Source organism: Biomphalaria glabrata, chromosome 15 (assembly GCF_947242115.1).
Source record: "Biomphalaria glabrata chromosome 15, xgBioGlab47.1, whole genome shotgun sequence".
NCBI lineage: Eukaryota > Metazoa > Mollusca > Gastropoda > Planorbidae > Biomphalaria > Biomphalaria glabrata.
The window spans coordinates 4671132-4685519 of NC_074725.1; the positions used below are offsets into that span (position 1 = coordinate 4671132).

General features: G+C 35.2%; 1 protein-coding gene across 2 annotated transcripts in view; it reads right to left on the minus strand.

Moving 5' to 3' along the window:
* The window catches only part of LOC129923206 (FMRFamide receptor-like), a 74370-nt gene that overhangs the window by 37844 nt on the left and 22138 nt on the right, over positions 1-14388 (minus strand). For both annotated transcript variants that reach the window (XM_056013246.1, XM_056013248.1), the window contains one exon: positions 13776-14059. In XM_056013246.1, the coding sequence (XP_055869221.1) occupies positions 13776-14059 (284 nt within the window). The remainder of the gene's footprint in view (positions 1-13775; positions 14060-14388) is intronic.

Here is a 14388-nt window from a genome sequence, read left to right on the forward strand (position 1 = left end):
GTGCAAAATTTCATTTCGATCCGAGATTGGGTGTGGGAGAAAAAAGGTGTGCAAAAAGTGAACCAGACAGACAGACAGACAGAATGAGTTGATATAAACTTTTGAAAAAGATATACATCCCCTTGATTGCTTTGCTTACCAAACAATGGCCCTACATGGGCCACCTACGAGTTTGTGTGAAAGCGCTTACTTCTTCAGTAATCTTGTTGTTGTTTTTGTTTTGAATTATTAATTATAAAAGGTTTACAAAACAAAGAAGCTTATCTATTTTTAAATAGGTGTAGGCGTGTTAAGGAGAGAGAGAGAGAGAGAGGGAGGGAGGGAGGGAAAAAAAGAGAGGAAATCGAAAGAGAGAATGTATAAAGTTCAATAACATTATGAAACACCTAACGGTTTAAAACACAAAACGAGGAAGTGTAACTTGCACTTTAAAGAGACATCAGAACAAAAAAAAACACCTAATTATTTATAATCCGACTTGCTAACAAAAATTTAAAAAAAAAAAGCAAAATGGGGAAAAAATGGATTTGTTCCGGATTTACCAGTAATCTACACCGCACACCACACCCACCTTTCTGACTAGACTCACAATATCTCACGGCATTTTCCTTTGTTGACCAAAAGTTTCCCACAATGTTTTCCACACTATTGTTCAGCAAACAGGGAGACAACTAGGGAAAAGACAAATACCCCTTTCATCAGGTGGTCCCCCGTAAATACAAACTTTCATTCATGTCTCCCTCCCCTTAAATTACAAACATATAAAAGACTACTCCTACTAGGAGTCTAAATCGGTACCCTTTTGGGGAATGGGGAGCACCTATTTTAAGATCTGTCTTATTCATGGAACTAATTGCACAAATGTTAGGAAAAAGAGGAGGGCGGCGATTAATTGCCTCACGCAATTCTATGTTGATTTTGGACTGCGCATGTTTGAAAATATGTATCACAAAAAAAATAGTTTAAGGGCATGTTCGTAAAAAAAAAGAAGTGATCACTTTTTTTTTTTTTTGTTTTTTTTTTTGGCGTACTTTTATAACAATGATAAAAGTTAAAAGTACAAATTCTATAGTACCACTACAACATGACGTAATTTAACTACGGGGAAGGCACTCTGGCTGGAATGCTAACCGATAATTATCTTTCCGGGCAAGACAACAGACTATCAATTAAGTCGGTGGCTAGGATAGTATTATTTTTTTTAAATTCCTAGTAAATAATGTCTTTATTTCTGGTAAGATTAATTATATTGAGATAGTGACGTCCAAATATAGATAATTTGTTTTCAGTAGGTTTCGTAGACACTTTTTAAATATTTTTTTTTCTGCTGTAATATCGTAAAGCAGTGATGTCCAAACTACGGCCGTCGGGACAAACCTGGCCTGTGATATATCGTAACGCAGTGATGTCCAAACTACGATATTCGGGCCTGATCTGGCCTGTGATATATCGTAACGCAGTGATGTCCAAATTACGACCGTCGGGCCAAGTCTGGCCTGTGACGCAGCGCCATAGGGCTCTCAAGACTTCTGTTCATCTGCACAAAAATAACGTTTTTGGTTTGCAGTTCTATGGCTAGGTAATGAATTGGGCCTTCAGGGATGTGTGGCCAGCTGGTTTTAACCACTTGGGTACCTGTCAAAGGGGATCGAGGTCGAGTCCCGACTTGAGCTGAGTTCGCGTTTGCTGAGCGTCTAATAGCAGGTCGGAAATATCCCATAGTGCCACTTCCCACAAGCCCACTGTAGAGACTGGACAAGAGCGTGCCGAGAATGTTATAAGCATGTAGATCTGTTACACAAAAGTAATTATAAAAAACAAACAAGCGAAATATAAAAATATACTTTTAAACAAACAAAAGCGTAAATGGGAAGAACTCCACATTCACAACTTTATATCTCAATAATGTAGAGTTTATTTCCCTTTTCCAATATCAACCATATAAATATGTTTTTAATTACAAATTGTCTAATTATTTAGTTTTACAATCTATTCTTGTTTTGTAAGGTAAAAAAACAACAGTTGTGTAAAGTTTTAACTTCATCCTTGAATTGGTGTGGGAGAAATAGCGTGTTTAATTATCTAGTGGGACAAAACCCCATATATGTAACCATATATCGTAATACCAAAGTATTAATTTCACTTTTTGGTATCAAACAAGATATTAAGTTACCAATAACTAAATCACAACTTTTTTTTTAATCGATTCATGTTTTTTTTAGCTACATCAAATAATTGTATAAAGTTTCAATTTGATCCAAGAATGGAGAGTGGGAGAAATAACGTGTTCAAAATATGTACCAGACAGACAGACAGACAGAAACAGTTGATTTAAGTTTTGTAATAAAGAGACATTAACTTTGGCTCCACTGCCGTCAAGGGAAATATTTACGTAACATTGTGTTAGACAAGTTAGTTAGAAACATGTTGATGTACCTCTTTCTCGAATCGAAGTGCTATCAGTGATAAAACTATTGATTTCTCTAGTGTTCTTCTAGACCAGCGTTTCTCAACCTTTTAAGCTCGGCGACCCCTTTTTACAATATCCCACTCTGCCGCGACCCTCCCCCCCCCATACACACACACATAAAGCAACAGAAGAATAGACAATAACAATCCTTATTTTTGATGGTCTTAGGCGACCCCTGGCAAATCGTCAATCGACCCCGCAAGGGGGTCGCGACCCACAAGTTGAGAACCCCTGTTCTAGACTGTCAACGTTTAATTACGTAGAACAGTGATGCCCAAAATAGGGCCCGCGGGCCACATCCGGCCCGCGATGTGGTTCCATCCGGCCCACCGAATAGTCGGCACAAAGTGTAGAAATCTCCCTTCCAAAAAAAAGGTTGAAAAAATGTATCTTTATTTACGTTTGGGCCCTAATTTTTTCGCCGATGGATCGGTATTATGATCTTTAACATTTGTGTGTTTATGCTTTGGAACTCTGAATGTAGAATCTACAAGGAAAAGTGAACCTGTCTGTACTTTTTTTGTTGAATATGTTAATAAGCCAACATATTTATTTTAGAAAGAAAGTGTCTGGGCTGTTTAATAAAACAACAACATAAAAACGGCATTATTAAATAAATATGGCGGCATTCTTGGTTTGTGTCGCGAATAAAAGAGTGTTAAACTACGCCTAGAGATTGGAGGATCCATGGGGAAAAGAGACCATAAAATGAGTCGGTGGTTAAGCTACCTACACTGGTACTCACATTTTAAGTCGAGAAATGAAGCTATTTTCTGACACGTAACAAAGATAATTGTCCAATAACCTATTAGCTAAGTATTAAATCCACAAGTTTCTACCAAAATAGTTTCAGAACAATTTCATTTCGTTTTTGTAACTTTTCAGTCATGTGGCCCGCTAGACGAGTGTCGGAAATTAAAACGGCCCGCGGGTCGAATTAGGTTGGGCATCACTGACGTAGAAGGTAGGTCCTCCTGTTCTATGGGGCAAATCGTTCGAACCATATCTCTGGTAGTCTAAACAGAACAATACATACACAGAGTTTAAATAATTATACAAGTTGTATCTGTTATGCTATTTTTTGTTTGTTAAATGTTCACGTTTTTTAGAATACTCATATATTTTTATGGCAAAAAAACAACAAATTCACATTCAATCTTAACATTCAATGAAGTGCTCAACTATTTACGAATTATCTTTTATTTATGTTTTCTCTATGTACAAAACAACAACAATACATTCTAAATTATTTTTTTTTGTTTTGGCATTCGCCGTGGTAAAAGAAAAAAAAAATACAAATGGTGTTTTTTTTCTGTCTGTCTCTCGCTTTTGTCTTTATTTTGTCAGTTTCTGTTTTCTTTATCTTTCTTTTTTCTCTGTCTGTATCTTTTCTGTTTTTCTTTATGGCTCCGTCTGTCTCTCTTTCTGTCTGTGTGTGTGTGTGTCTCACTGCCCTTATATTTCATAAAAAAGTTTATGTGGAGATAGCAGGCCCCTATTCAAATGATGTCATGAGCTGACTCTTCACTAGAAGAGATTACCCTACAACTAGCCGAATAAATAGCATGTACTTGAGATTTTATCAGAATGAATACATAGATTTTTTTAAAAAATAAAATCATTTTCACTAAGCTTCTAGAAGCCTATTTTGTTACCCTGGACCGTAAGTTATTCCATTTCAATCTCTACATTATAATCGATTAGATCATAAATAAGTTAAACCCATTGATAATTTCAGATCTACTATATCTGTCATCGACTATGCGTAAAAGTGCAAATACTCCCCGAACAGATATAGTAGATCTGAAATTATCAATGGGTTTAACTTGTTTATGATCTAATCGATTATAATGTAGAGATTGAAATGGAATAACTTTCTGTCCAGCGGGTTTTAGTTTATGTGACTAAATACGCTAAATCAGGTTTCTCTTATATTTTAAAAATATGCAGAAAAAAATACAGATTACAAATATGTAACTTGATTTCTTCGGAGATAAATAGTTTTCAAAATATATTTTTAGCGGCCCCCGTAAGGGGAAAAAGCCGCTATTAGGTTTGTGCAAAATGTCCGTCTGTCCGTCTGTCCGTCTGTCACACTCAGATCTCGAAAACTAGAAGAGATATGAAAAATATTATTTCATCATTAAATCCGGCTTGAAAAGTTTAGGTGCAACGGCTACTTTTGGTTTTCTAAAAGCAAACCGTTTAATTTATAAAATTAATTATGCAAGCGATTTTTTCATAAAAATACACCAATTCTAAAACAATTACGTAAATGTAAGGGAGGCAATGTTACAATATGCTAACAAAGATGGACAATTTTTGTGTATTTTCAGTATCACTAAGTCAAATATATTTTTAAAATGTACAGGAAATGTTTACAACAAATACAAATAATAGTTAAAGACGTTTTTTCTGGTCAACTAGCTGCTAAAATTAAAAGAAAACATTTCTGTTTGTTTATAAAGGCTAATAATGCACTTTGTATGTAAATATCACGCACATTTTTTTAAATGGACTTTTTATGCAGCGATTTTCGTGCAGTAGCGTAACGTCGCAACATGATCAGGTGCTAAACCAATTCCTTAAACTTTTTTTAAAAATCAGATTTTATTTATTTTTTGTTTAGTGCCCCCATCCGAATAAAAGAAGCTTATTTTTGTGCGTTTTGTCTGTTGGTCGGTCTGTCCGTCACGATTAGATTTAAAAAACTAGAACTCTAAAAGCTATTGAAAATCTGATTTACCCTTTAATGTTCCTCCCATAACATCTCAATAGTTTTAAGTATCTAAAATTGATTGTTCCGGATTTTTTTGTGCAAAATTAATCAACGCCAACAAATGTTTGTTTGCTCTTCTAACTTATATTACATTCAATTTCCATGCTTAAACGTTGCAAAAACACATTATCAATAATATGTTGTTCCGTTTTTTATGTAAATAGCATATTAATGCTAAATCATAATCTCTATACTGACTTATATTTCATTAAGTGTAAAAATGTTCCGGATATTGTTTTATAAAACATGAATTATGCCTAATGATTGTTTGAAATCGCATATGGCTTTTTAAAAAAAGTAATTTACTAGAATTGATTACTGAAAATTACTTTTTTAGACATTTAATTTTCTTGTAAAACATAACATAGAAGTTTTGTAATCGATAAAGGAAGTTCCGGATTTTGTTTCTTACAAATCGTCGCCAGAAATTTCCGAATTTATTTAAAAATCTACTAACGCCAAATAATTGTTTGATCTCCCTCTTCTAATTAATAAACAAATAATCTTCTCATTTACGAAATAATGTTTTTACGGATTTTTATGAAAAATATTTTAACTCACTACTCTCTTACAGTACATTTAACTTTCTACCTAAAACATTAAAAAATCTAATTATCGTTAATATTATGTTCCGATTTTTAAGGAAAACAGAATCCAAACACCAAAGTAAGGTATGAAAATCTCTCCACGTGGCTGTAGTACATCTAATTTTTATACGAGACCATCCAAAAAAATTAATTAACGGTATTACTAATATCTGAAATTCTCTTTTTCTTTTACTATTTATACAAACATCCGGAACAATCTATTATATAAACTTTTCAATTGTGTTCATACCTAAAAATTATTGCGATGTTTTGAAACGTAAAATAAAGGTTAATCAATTTTTAATAACTTTTAGTTGTTTTTTTTTTATATCAAGATAACGGACAGACCGACTGACAGACAAAACGCAAAAACAATGCGGCTTTGATCCTTTTTAAATAATATCTATTAGAACTCAGTGCACCAATGTCTATGAACCCTCGTTAAATATCTCGTGTAAATAAAGACATTTTTTTTTTATGGTACCGGTACTAGCCTATTGTGAGGTAATGGAATTTTTTTTCTTTGACGTCATATGAATGGACTCTTTAAATGTAATGTTAAAAGAACGCACTCGGTGCACCAATGTCTATTAACCCTCGAAAAAATTGCTTGTATTAATGAAAACATATTTTAGTCTAACTAAGCCGTGTGACGTAGTGTTTTTTTTTCCTTTGACGTCACATGGAATGAATTCTTTAAATGAAATGCTAAAAGAACGCACTCGGTGCACCAATGTCTATGAACACTCGAGAAATGGCTCGTGTTGATAAAGGTGATTTTTAGTCTAGCTAGGCCTTGTGACGTAGTGTTTTTTTTTCCTTTGACGTCATATGGAATGAATTCTTTAAATGAAATGCTAAAAGAACGCACTCGGTGCACCAATGTCTATGAACACTCGATAAAAGGCTCGTAATGATGAAGGCGATTTTTATTCTAGCTAGGCCGTGTGACGTAGTGTTTTTTTTTCCTTTGACGTCATATGGAATGAATTCTTTAAATGAAATGCTTAAAGAACGCACTCGGTGCACCAAAGTCTATGAACACTCGATAAATGGCTCTTATAGATGAAGGCGATTTTTAGTCTAGCTAGGCCGTGTGACGTAGTGTTTTTTTTTCCCTCTGACGTTATATGGAATTAATTCTTCAAATGAAATGAAAAAAGAACTCGGTATAGTAATGTTTATTAAGCCTCGTTATGTGACTCGCGTTTAAAAAAGGAATGATATCTTGATTTAGATCTAATCTAGATTTTTTAAACTAGATCTAGATTTTTATTACAGTATATCTAGATCTGGATTTATATTCTAATTAAAATTATTTTAGAGTCTAGATCTAGAATTTCTAGATCTAGTTTAGACTAAAATAGACTAGATTAAGATGTAGAATTTCAATTTCTAAACTTAAAGTGTAAAAAAAAAAGTTTAGATTTTCATTTCCAAACGTTTTGATCAATATTGTAATGTTTTAATATACTAAAACTAATCTACTATTTTTTTTTATTAAATTTAAATTGACGGCAAATGAATCTTTGAAACATTATTACTTTTGACCATCGGATGGCTGCCTGGTCGTGCGGTTTGCGCGCTGGACTGTCGTTCAGATTTATGGATGGCCCAGGGTTCAAACCCTGCCCGCTCCCATCCCCCGTCGTCCTGCGGGAGGTTTGGACTAGGAAGTAATTATCTTCAACTCTGAAGGAACATCCGAAACGTGTAAAACATTTTCCATCAAAATTAAATCACCTCTTGAATATTATTTGCGAATATGCAGATCCGACAGGGATCCGACTTCGAGGGGGCCGCCTCTGAGTTTGTGTAACACAAACTCTCTTTGTAATCTTGTTTAAGTATTATTTCTTATTACCATATATCGTCATTAGAAATACACAATATTGTTTTGAATGCTTAATACTAGACTATCTCCCTTGAATTACTTGCCAACTTTTTTCTGTTGCTGTTTTGTCTTTCTTTCTAGCAGCTATTAGATCTAATATTAAAATTCATTTAAAATGCAAACAAGCTTTTGTACTTTGAAAATAACTAAAAATCTAAATTAAAATCATGCAGTTAAAGAAATAACAAAAGACACACAAATTAATACAAAAAAATGAAGAAATAAGTTCATTTCAGTCAATAAGTATTGACAGCATAAGGGCAAAAAATACTCTCTATAAAAAAGTTATTAAAAGTTAAATATAGATAAGAGAGATCAATATATATATATATATATACATATATATATATATATATACATATATATATATATATATATATATATATATATATATATATATATATATATATATATATAAAAGGAGATGGCGGTATTAAAATATATAGAAGTAATTGTGCTGTTTATCCCTTTAAATAAACTTCTTTGTTTTTCTTAAATTATTTTTTTTTAGATCTAACGACGAGAATTCTGGAGTCGCATGAACACAAACACATTATGGAAATTCTTGCGTTATTTTATTTTTGTGTTCTTTTTCTTTTATCAGAGAAGAGTCGCAAGTAGATGCAGCTGTCGTGTGAGATGATTGGAAGCGTGAGTCGCTGTCCGTCTATCCATCCATAAGAGACGCTGATGTTAGGTGAAAACTTCATAAAGCTCATCTCAATTCACAGAAACTCCACAAAGCTTTGATGTCAAAGACAGAAACTCCACAAAGCTTTGATGTCACAGACAGAAACTCCACAGAGCTTTGATGTCACAGACAGAAACTCCACAGATCTTTGATGTCACAGACAGAAACTCCACAAAGCTTTGATGTCACAGACAGAAAGTTCACAGATCTTTGATGTCACAGACAGAAACTGCACAAAGCTTTGATGTCACAGACAGAAACTCCACAGATCTTTGATGTCACAGACAGAAACTCCACAAAGCTTTGATGTCACAGACAGAAACTCCACAGATCTTTGATGTCAAAGACAGAAACTCCACAAAGCTTTGATGTCAAAGACAGAAACTCCACAGAGATGTAATGCCACAGACAGAAACTCCACAAAGCTTTGATGTCAAAGACAGAAACTCCACAGAGATGTAATGCCACAGACAGAAACTCCACAGAGCTTTGATGTCACAGACAGAAACTCTACAAAGCTTTGATGTCACAGACAGAAACTCCACAGATCTTTGATGTCACAGACAGAAACTCCACAGAGCTTTGATGTCACACACAGAAACTCCACACAGCTTTGATGTCACACACAGAAACTCCACACAGCTTTGATGTCACAGAAACTCTACAAAGCTCTGATATCACAGAAACTCCACAGAGCTCTGATGCCACTAAAAGAATACTGGTTTTAAAAAAAAATAAGTACGGTTAGTTTGTAACTTACTGATTATATAATTGTTATATGTGTGTGTGAAAGAGCGAATGAGTGAACGTGTGTGAATATGTGTGTGTGTGTGTACGTCAGTTCAGGCGGGTGTACGTGATCCTTGTTGTTATCTCTCTAAACTTCACCTCTATGTATTCATCAAGCTTTTAAATGGTATTTTTGGTGTACATGAAACTTGAGTGTACGGGAGACTCCAGCTCCTCTCGAACAGACAATACGTTGGATGTTTTAACCAACAAGGGACGTAATGCGTAGACAACAACTTCCAGACGAGAATGAACAAAAGTACACCCCAGAGGGCAGGAGACGCGCCAGTAATTGTCCAGGTCAGTGACTGAAATCTCACTCTAGTTTAATTTTGTATCATTGTGCAGAGGACGCCATGTCGAGAAGAAAGTAATTCCAAATTCTCTTGTTTCTTTGAATCAAAAGCATGTTGTTGTTTTTTTTAAAACTTTCCAGCAGATGTTTGAAAAGAAAGGGAGAAAAGAATAACTCCATATTCACGACCATAAACTGTAGCTCGTACGAAATGGACATTCAAATCCTAAGTATGCCTTTTAAAAGTTATTTAATACCTGATGTGGTTTGCTCTAGATCAGCGGTTCTCAACCTTTTAAGCTCGGCGACCCCTTTTTACAATCTCCCACTCTGCCGCGACCTCCCCCCCTCCTAGACACACACATACAGCTATAGAAGAGTAGGCAAAAACAATCTATAGTTTTGATGGTCTTAAGCGACCCCTGGCAAATGGTCAATCGACCCCCAAGGGAGTCGCGAACCACAGGTTGAGAACCCCTGCTCTAGATGGTGTATGTTACCAACTACAATTTTTAAGCATAATGGAGTCAAAACGTTTTTTACCAAGCTTATATCAAGTCACTGTGACAGTCTGTCTGTCTGTCTGATGAAAATCTTGTACACGTTATTTCTCCCCCTTGGATCATATTGAAACTTTGCAAAAAAATTTTTATTGTCGATGACAAGACATAACCGATTATTAAATCAATTAGTCGTTATTAATTAATTTTGTTTTATATAAAAAAAAAAAGTGTACCACGTTAAAGGGAGATAAGTCTTGAGTAGAAAATGAGGTCGCTTGCCAAATTACATTTTTAAAAGTGTCTGAAAGGATCAGTGGCAAACATGTCGGCCTTCCATCTTGGAGGACCGAGTTCGAATTCACACTCGAACAATTTTCTTTTTTTTTAAAATCTATTTTGAAAAGACAGCACGGAAACCTTCCCCCAGATTCCCTTACCCTCCCCCCCCCCCAGGCAACTTGTCCATGGGAGTAGACCATAGCGGACTGAGTCCGGTATAAGCAAGAAAACTACGCTAAATAAAAACAATTTCCATATTATTGTTAATCTAGAATTCTAGATCTATTAAAAAAAAAATTAATGATTGATAAAAAAAAAATCAGACTTTGGTGTAATTTTTTACTGAATATAAGTTTAATATTTTTGAAAAGTATTTTTTTGTTTAACTCATTACGTAAGTTTTAGTGATACCATTTATAGTAAGTTCGCATTTTCTAATATCCACTCCTATCTTACCTTCGAAATATCGCTCCCTCCTTAACGGAGCTGTGATCTAAAACCGTCACCCCATGTCTCATTCTTCTCCAATATTTATCTTTATATAATACAAGATGGTGGATCAGCTTAGTACGCAGAAACTGTCGCGTCATATGTCTACCAACCCATTAGATCAAAGATTTTTATCTCTGCGCATGCGTGACCTCTCAGTCTTGTTTCATCATGTCGACAACGTAAACATGGCCTAGATCCATGAAATAGTATCACTTTCATAGAGTTGGGCAACTTTTTTTTTTTTTGAGGGTCTTAAGTTTGTTTTAGGGCTACTATACATACTTAACGGTTTTAGTTTGTACCCAAGAAACATTTCTGCCAAGTTTTATCAAGGTTGGTCAAACGGTTTTGATTTCTAAACGGGACATACATACACCTCTAGCACAGAAACAGATGACCTTTACATCATCTGACACATAGAGCGGAAGGTCTGAAAGGGGAACTTTACTTTTATTTCACGTATCAAGTCTCGTGTAGTGAGAGTCGGCAAACATCCTAACGCATATACCAGTGGCATGGGCGGCCTGTTGGCCCACCCACCCCCTCCTAAGGCCGACTCTGGAATATACAGAGTTAAACTAAAGAAAGAGAAAGCACCATAACACTGAAGTTATTCCATTCTTTTCCTTTCTTTCTTTCCTGCTTGCTTCCTTGTGCTGTTATTGGATTTGTAAATTGAATTTGTAAGTTTACAAGTGCGGGGAAAACGAAAATAAAAGCTTTTAAAAGATTCACGATAGAGCAGGCTAATTGGATTGTCTCCCCTGAATGTACTGTCTCACAGAAATGTGGAGTTTAACTAATAAATGTACATTGATTTTATAGGCATTTAACATTCAACAGGATCTCGAAGGCCCACGTATATATGAATGAATCATTTTCTGGTCGGTATAAAAACAAGTAAACTATGTAAAAAAAAAATATTTTTTTTAAAGAATGGGGGGAAGAACTTCACATTTACAGACATTTGTCTCAATAATGTAAGATTCATTTCCCTTTTTCAATATGAAACAAAATTACCTAATTAACACTAATTAATTAATTATTTTTTTTTATGCTTTGGATTTTATCTTATCTTATAATTTACAGGCGTTCCTATAAAATAGAAGATAATTACTTTTAACTCGTAGGTGCTAATCTAATCATGCAGGTTAAATTAGAGACTTGAACTCTGCTAAGTCATTGGTTTTCAGGGCATTTTTTCTGCAACTTTTTCAACTTAATCACACTAGGGAAAAGGAGCACTTGTATGAATTTGAACTAGAATATAGAATAAGAAATCTTTATCTGAATATTATTATTAACTTAAGCTGCTTCTCCTATGTGGACGTTAACATATACACACACACACACACACACACACATATATATATATATATATATATATACACATATATATATCTATATATATCTATCTGAGAACAAAAGAATTGAAGCGGCTTTAATCAAGAGGGATAAAAAGAAAGCTGCCCTGTCTGCTAGCCCTAAATCAGAGGCATACACATGTACGAATTGTGGCAAAGTCTGCCGTTCTAGAATTGGCTTGATTAGCCACACAAGATTCTGCCCCGTCTCAAGATTAAGCCAAAACCAGTGACTCATTTGGGCGCATCCATTGCCTTTCGAGACAAAAGGAGCCATATATATATAATATATATATATATATATCTTAATTATCTTATATAATACAGACATCACTTTAAAAAAAGAAGATGATTACGTCCTACGCGTCATGCATTCAGTCATGTATATTAACTAATGACCACGTCATAGGTCTGTACGACGTGGATACGAGGTATTGGTCCAAACTGCCCACAGGTTGTGACGTAGCAGGTCAGTGCTGAGGCCTTCTATAATGACCTGTCAGTGTCTGGACCAATAACTGCCGATAATACTCTACAGAAATTGACAACTACATTTTCTTAATCGATGGAAACTCTAGATTTATTCATGTCATCGTGACGTCACTGTGTGGATTTCCTCATACCATGGAGTAACGTGGCAGCAAGGAGGGAGGGTAACAAAAGCTATTTATAGTGCTAAGGTCATGAATGAACGCTATCCAGTATAAACAGTGTTGACAGATTGTGAAGAGAACGCTACTCTTACAATCATAGACACAGAAGCCCTCTAAAAACGAGTTAACGCGCTTGTTTGCACAAGGAAGTGACCAAAAGAATAAGATTTACTCATAATCAAGTGTAGCGCTCTAGGAGTAGTGCTTTAAGTTGAAATTACTTGGTCAAGTGAAAAGATCTACGTAAGTCTAACAAAGTGGTGCCCAACCTATGGCCCGTGTGCCATATTCGGCCGGTAATGAACAGCATCCCTAAACGTCTGCCCAGAAGATATAATTAAGCCCCGGAGACTCGTTTCCTTTAGACTCGACGAATTGTATGCGTCGAGACGCGTTTCGGTAAGTAGATCTATCTGGTAGGTCTAACAAAGCGTTGTCACCACTGTCATTTTATAGTGTGGTAGTGTAGCTAAGTAAATTGAAGTTATACTTACTTAAAGTAAGTAGGTAGATATATAAGTTTAGTTTATTTGAATACATTGTAGTGTACAATGGTCCACTAATTAGATAAGGTTGAACTTACTTGGTCCTGTAACTAGATTAAAGTTGAACTTACTTGGTCCATTAATTAGTTTAAAGTTGTAATTACTTGGTCCAATAATTAGGTTAAGGTTGAACTTACTTGGTCCAGTAATTAGATTAAGGTTGAACTTACTTGGTCCAGTAATTAGATTAAGGTTGAACTTACTTGGTCCAGTAATTAGATTAAGATTGAACTTACTTGGTCCAGTAATTAGATTAAGATTGAACTTACTTGGTCCAGTAATTAGATTAAGGTTGAACTTACTTGGTCCATTAATGAGTTTAAAGTTGAACTTACTTGGTCCAGTATTTAGAATAAAGTTGAACTTATTAGATCCAGTAATTATGACTAAAGTTAAACTTTTTTGTAAAGCAATTGTACCAAGGTTTAACTTACTTGGAACGAGAGAGCAGCGGCTCGTGTTGTTCGCCATGATCACAATGTGAGTCGTCCAGAGGGGGAAGTTGTAGCAGAAGATGGCGAGGATCCCAAGGCAGAGCAGGACGACCTGGGCTTTCCCCGTGGTGCAAAAGTCGTGAACTCTGTGAGGGTGGCATATCCGGATGTAGTTCTCCACCGTAACCATGACGACCAGCCAAACAGACAGAAAGCCGCAGACGTAGGTGATGAACACGATCATCTGGCAGACGCCGTGGCGGTGAAACCAGTACACCTTAATACTGCGGCATAACAATTGTTATAACGTTATTTCAATATAACATATACAATTTATAACAAGTATAGCTATCAAGAAGTGGTTAATCGATTTGGCAATATAATTAACATGTTTCCCAAAACTTTTTTTCTTAACGGAACACTTCACACATTCAGAGTATTAACTCTTTCTCTCCTAACTGACGATACCAACGTTGATTCCACCAGAATGTGGTAAATAATTACGGAGAGTAAGAGTTAAGCGGAACTTTGCTTATTTTGTTTTTAGATAGATTAATTCACGTGGTGGCCTACTAGTTAATTACTCCAGTAGTTCGTGGAACACGTATTCCGG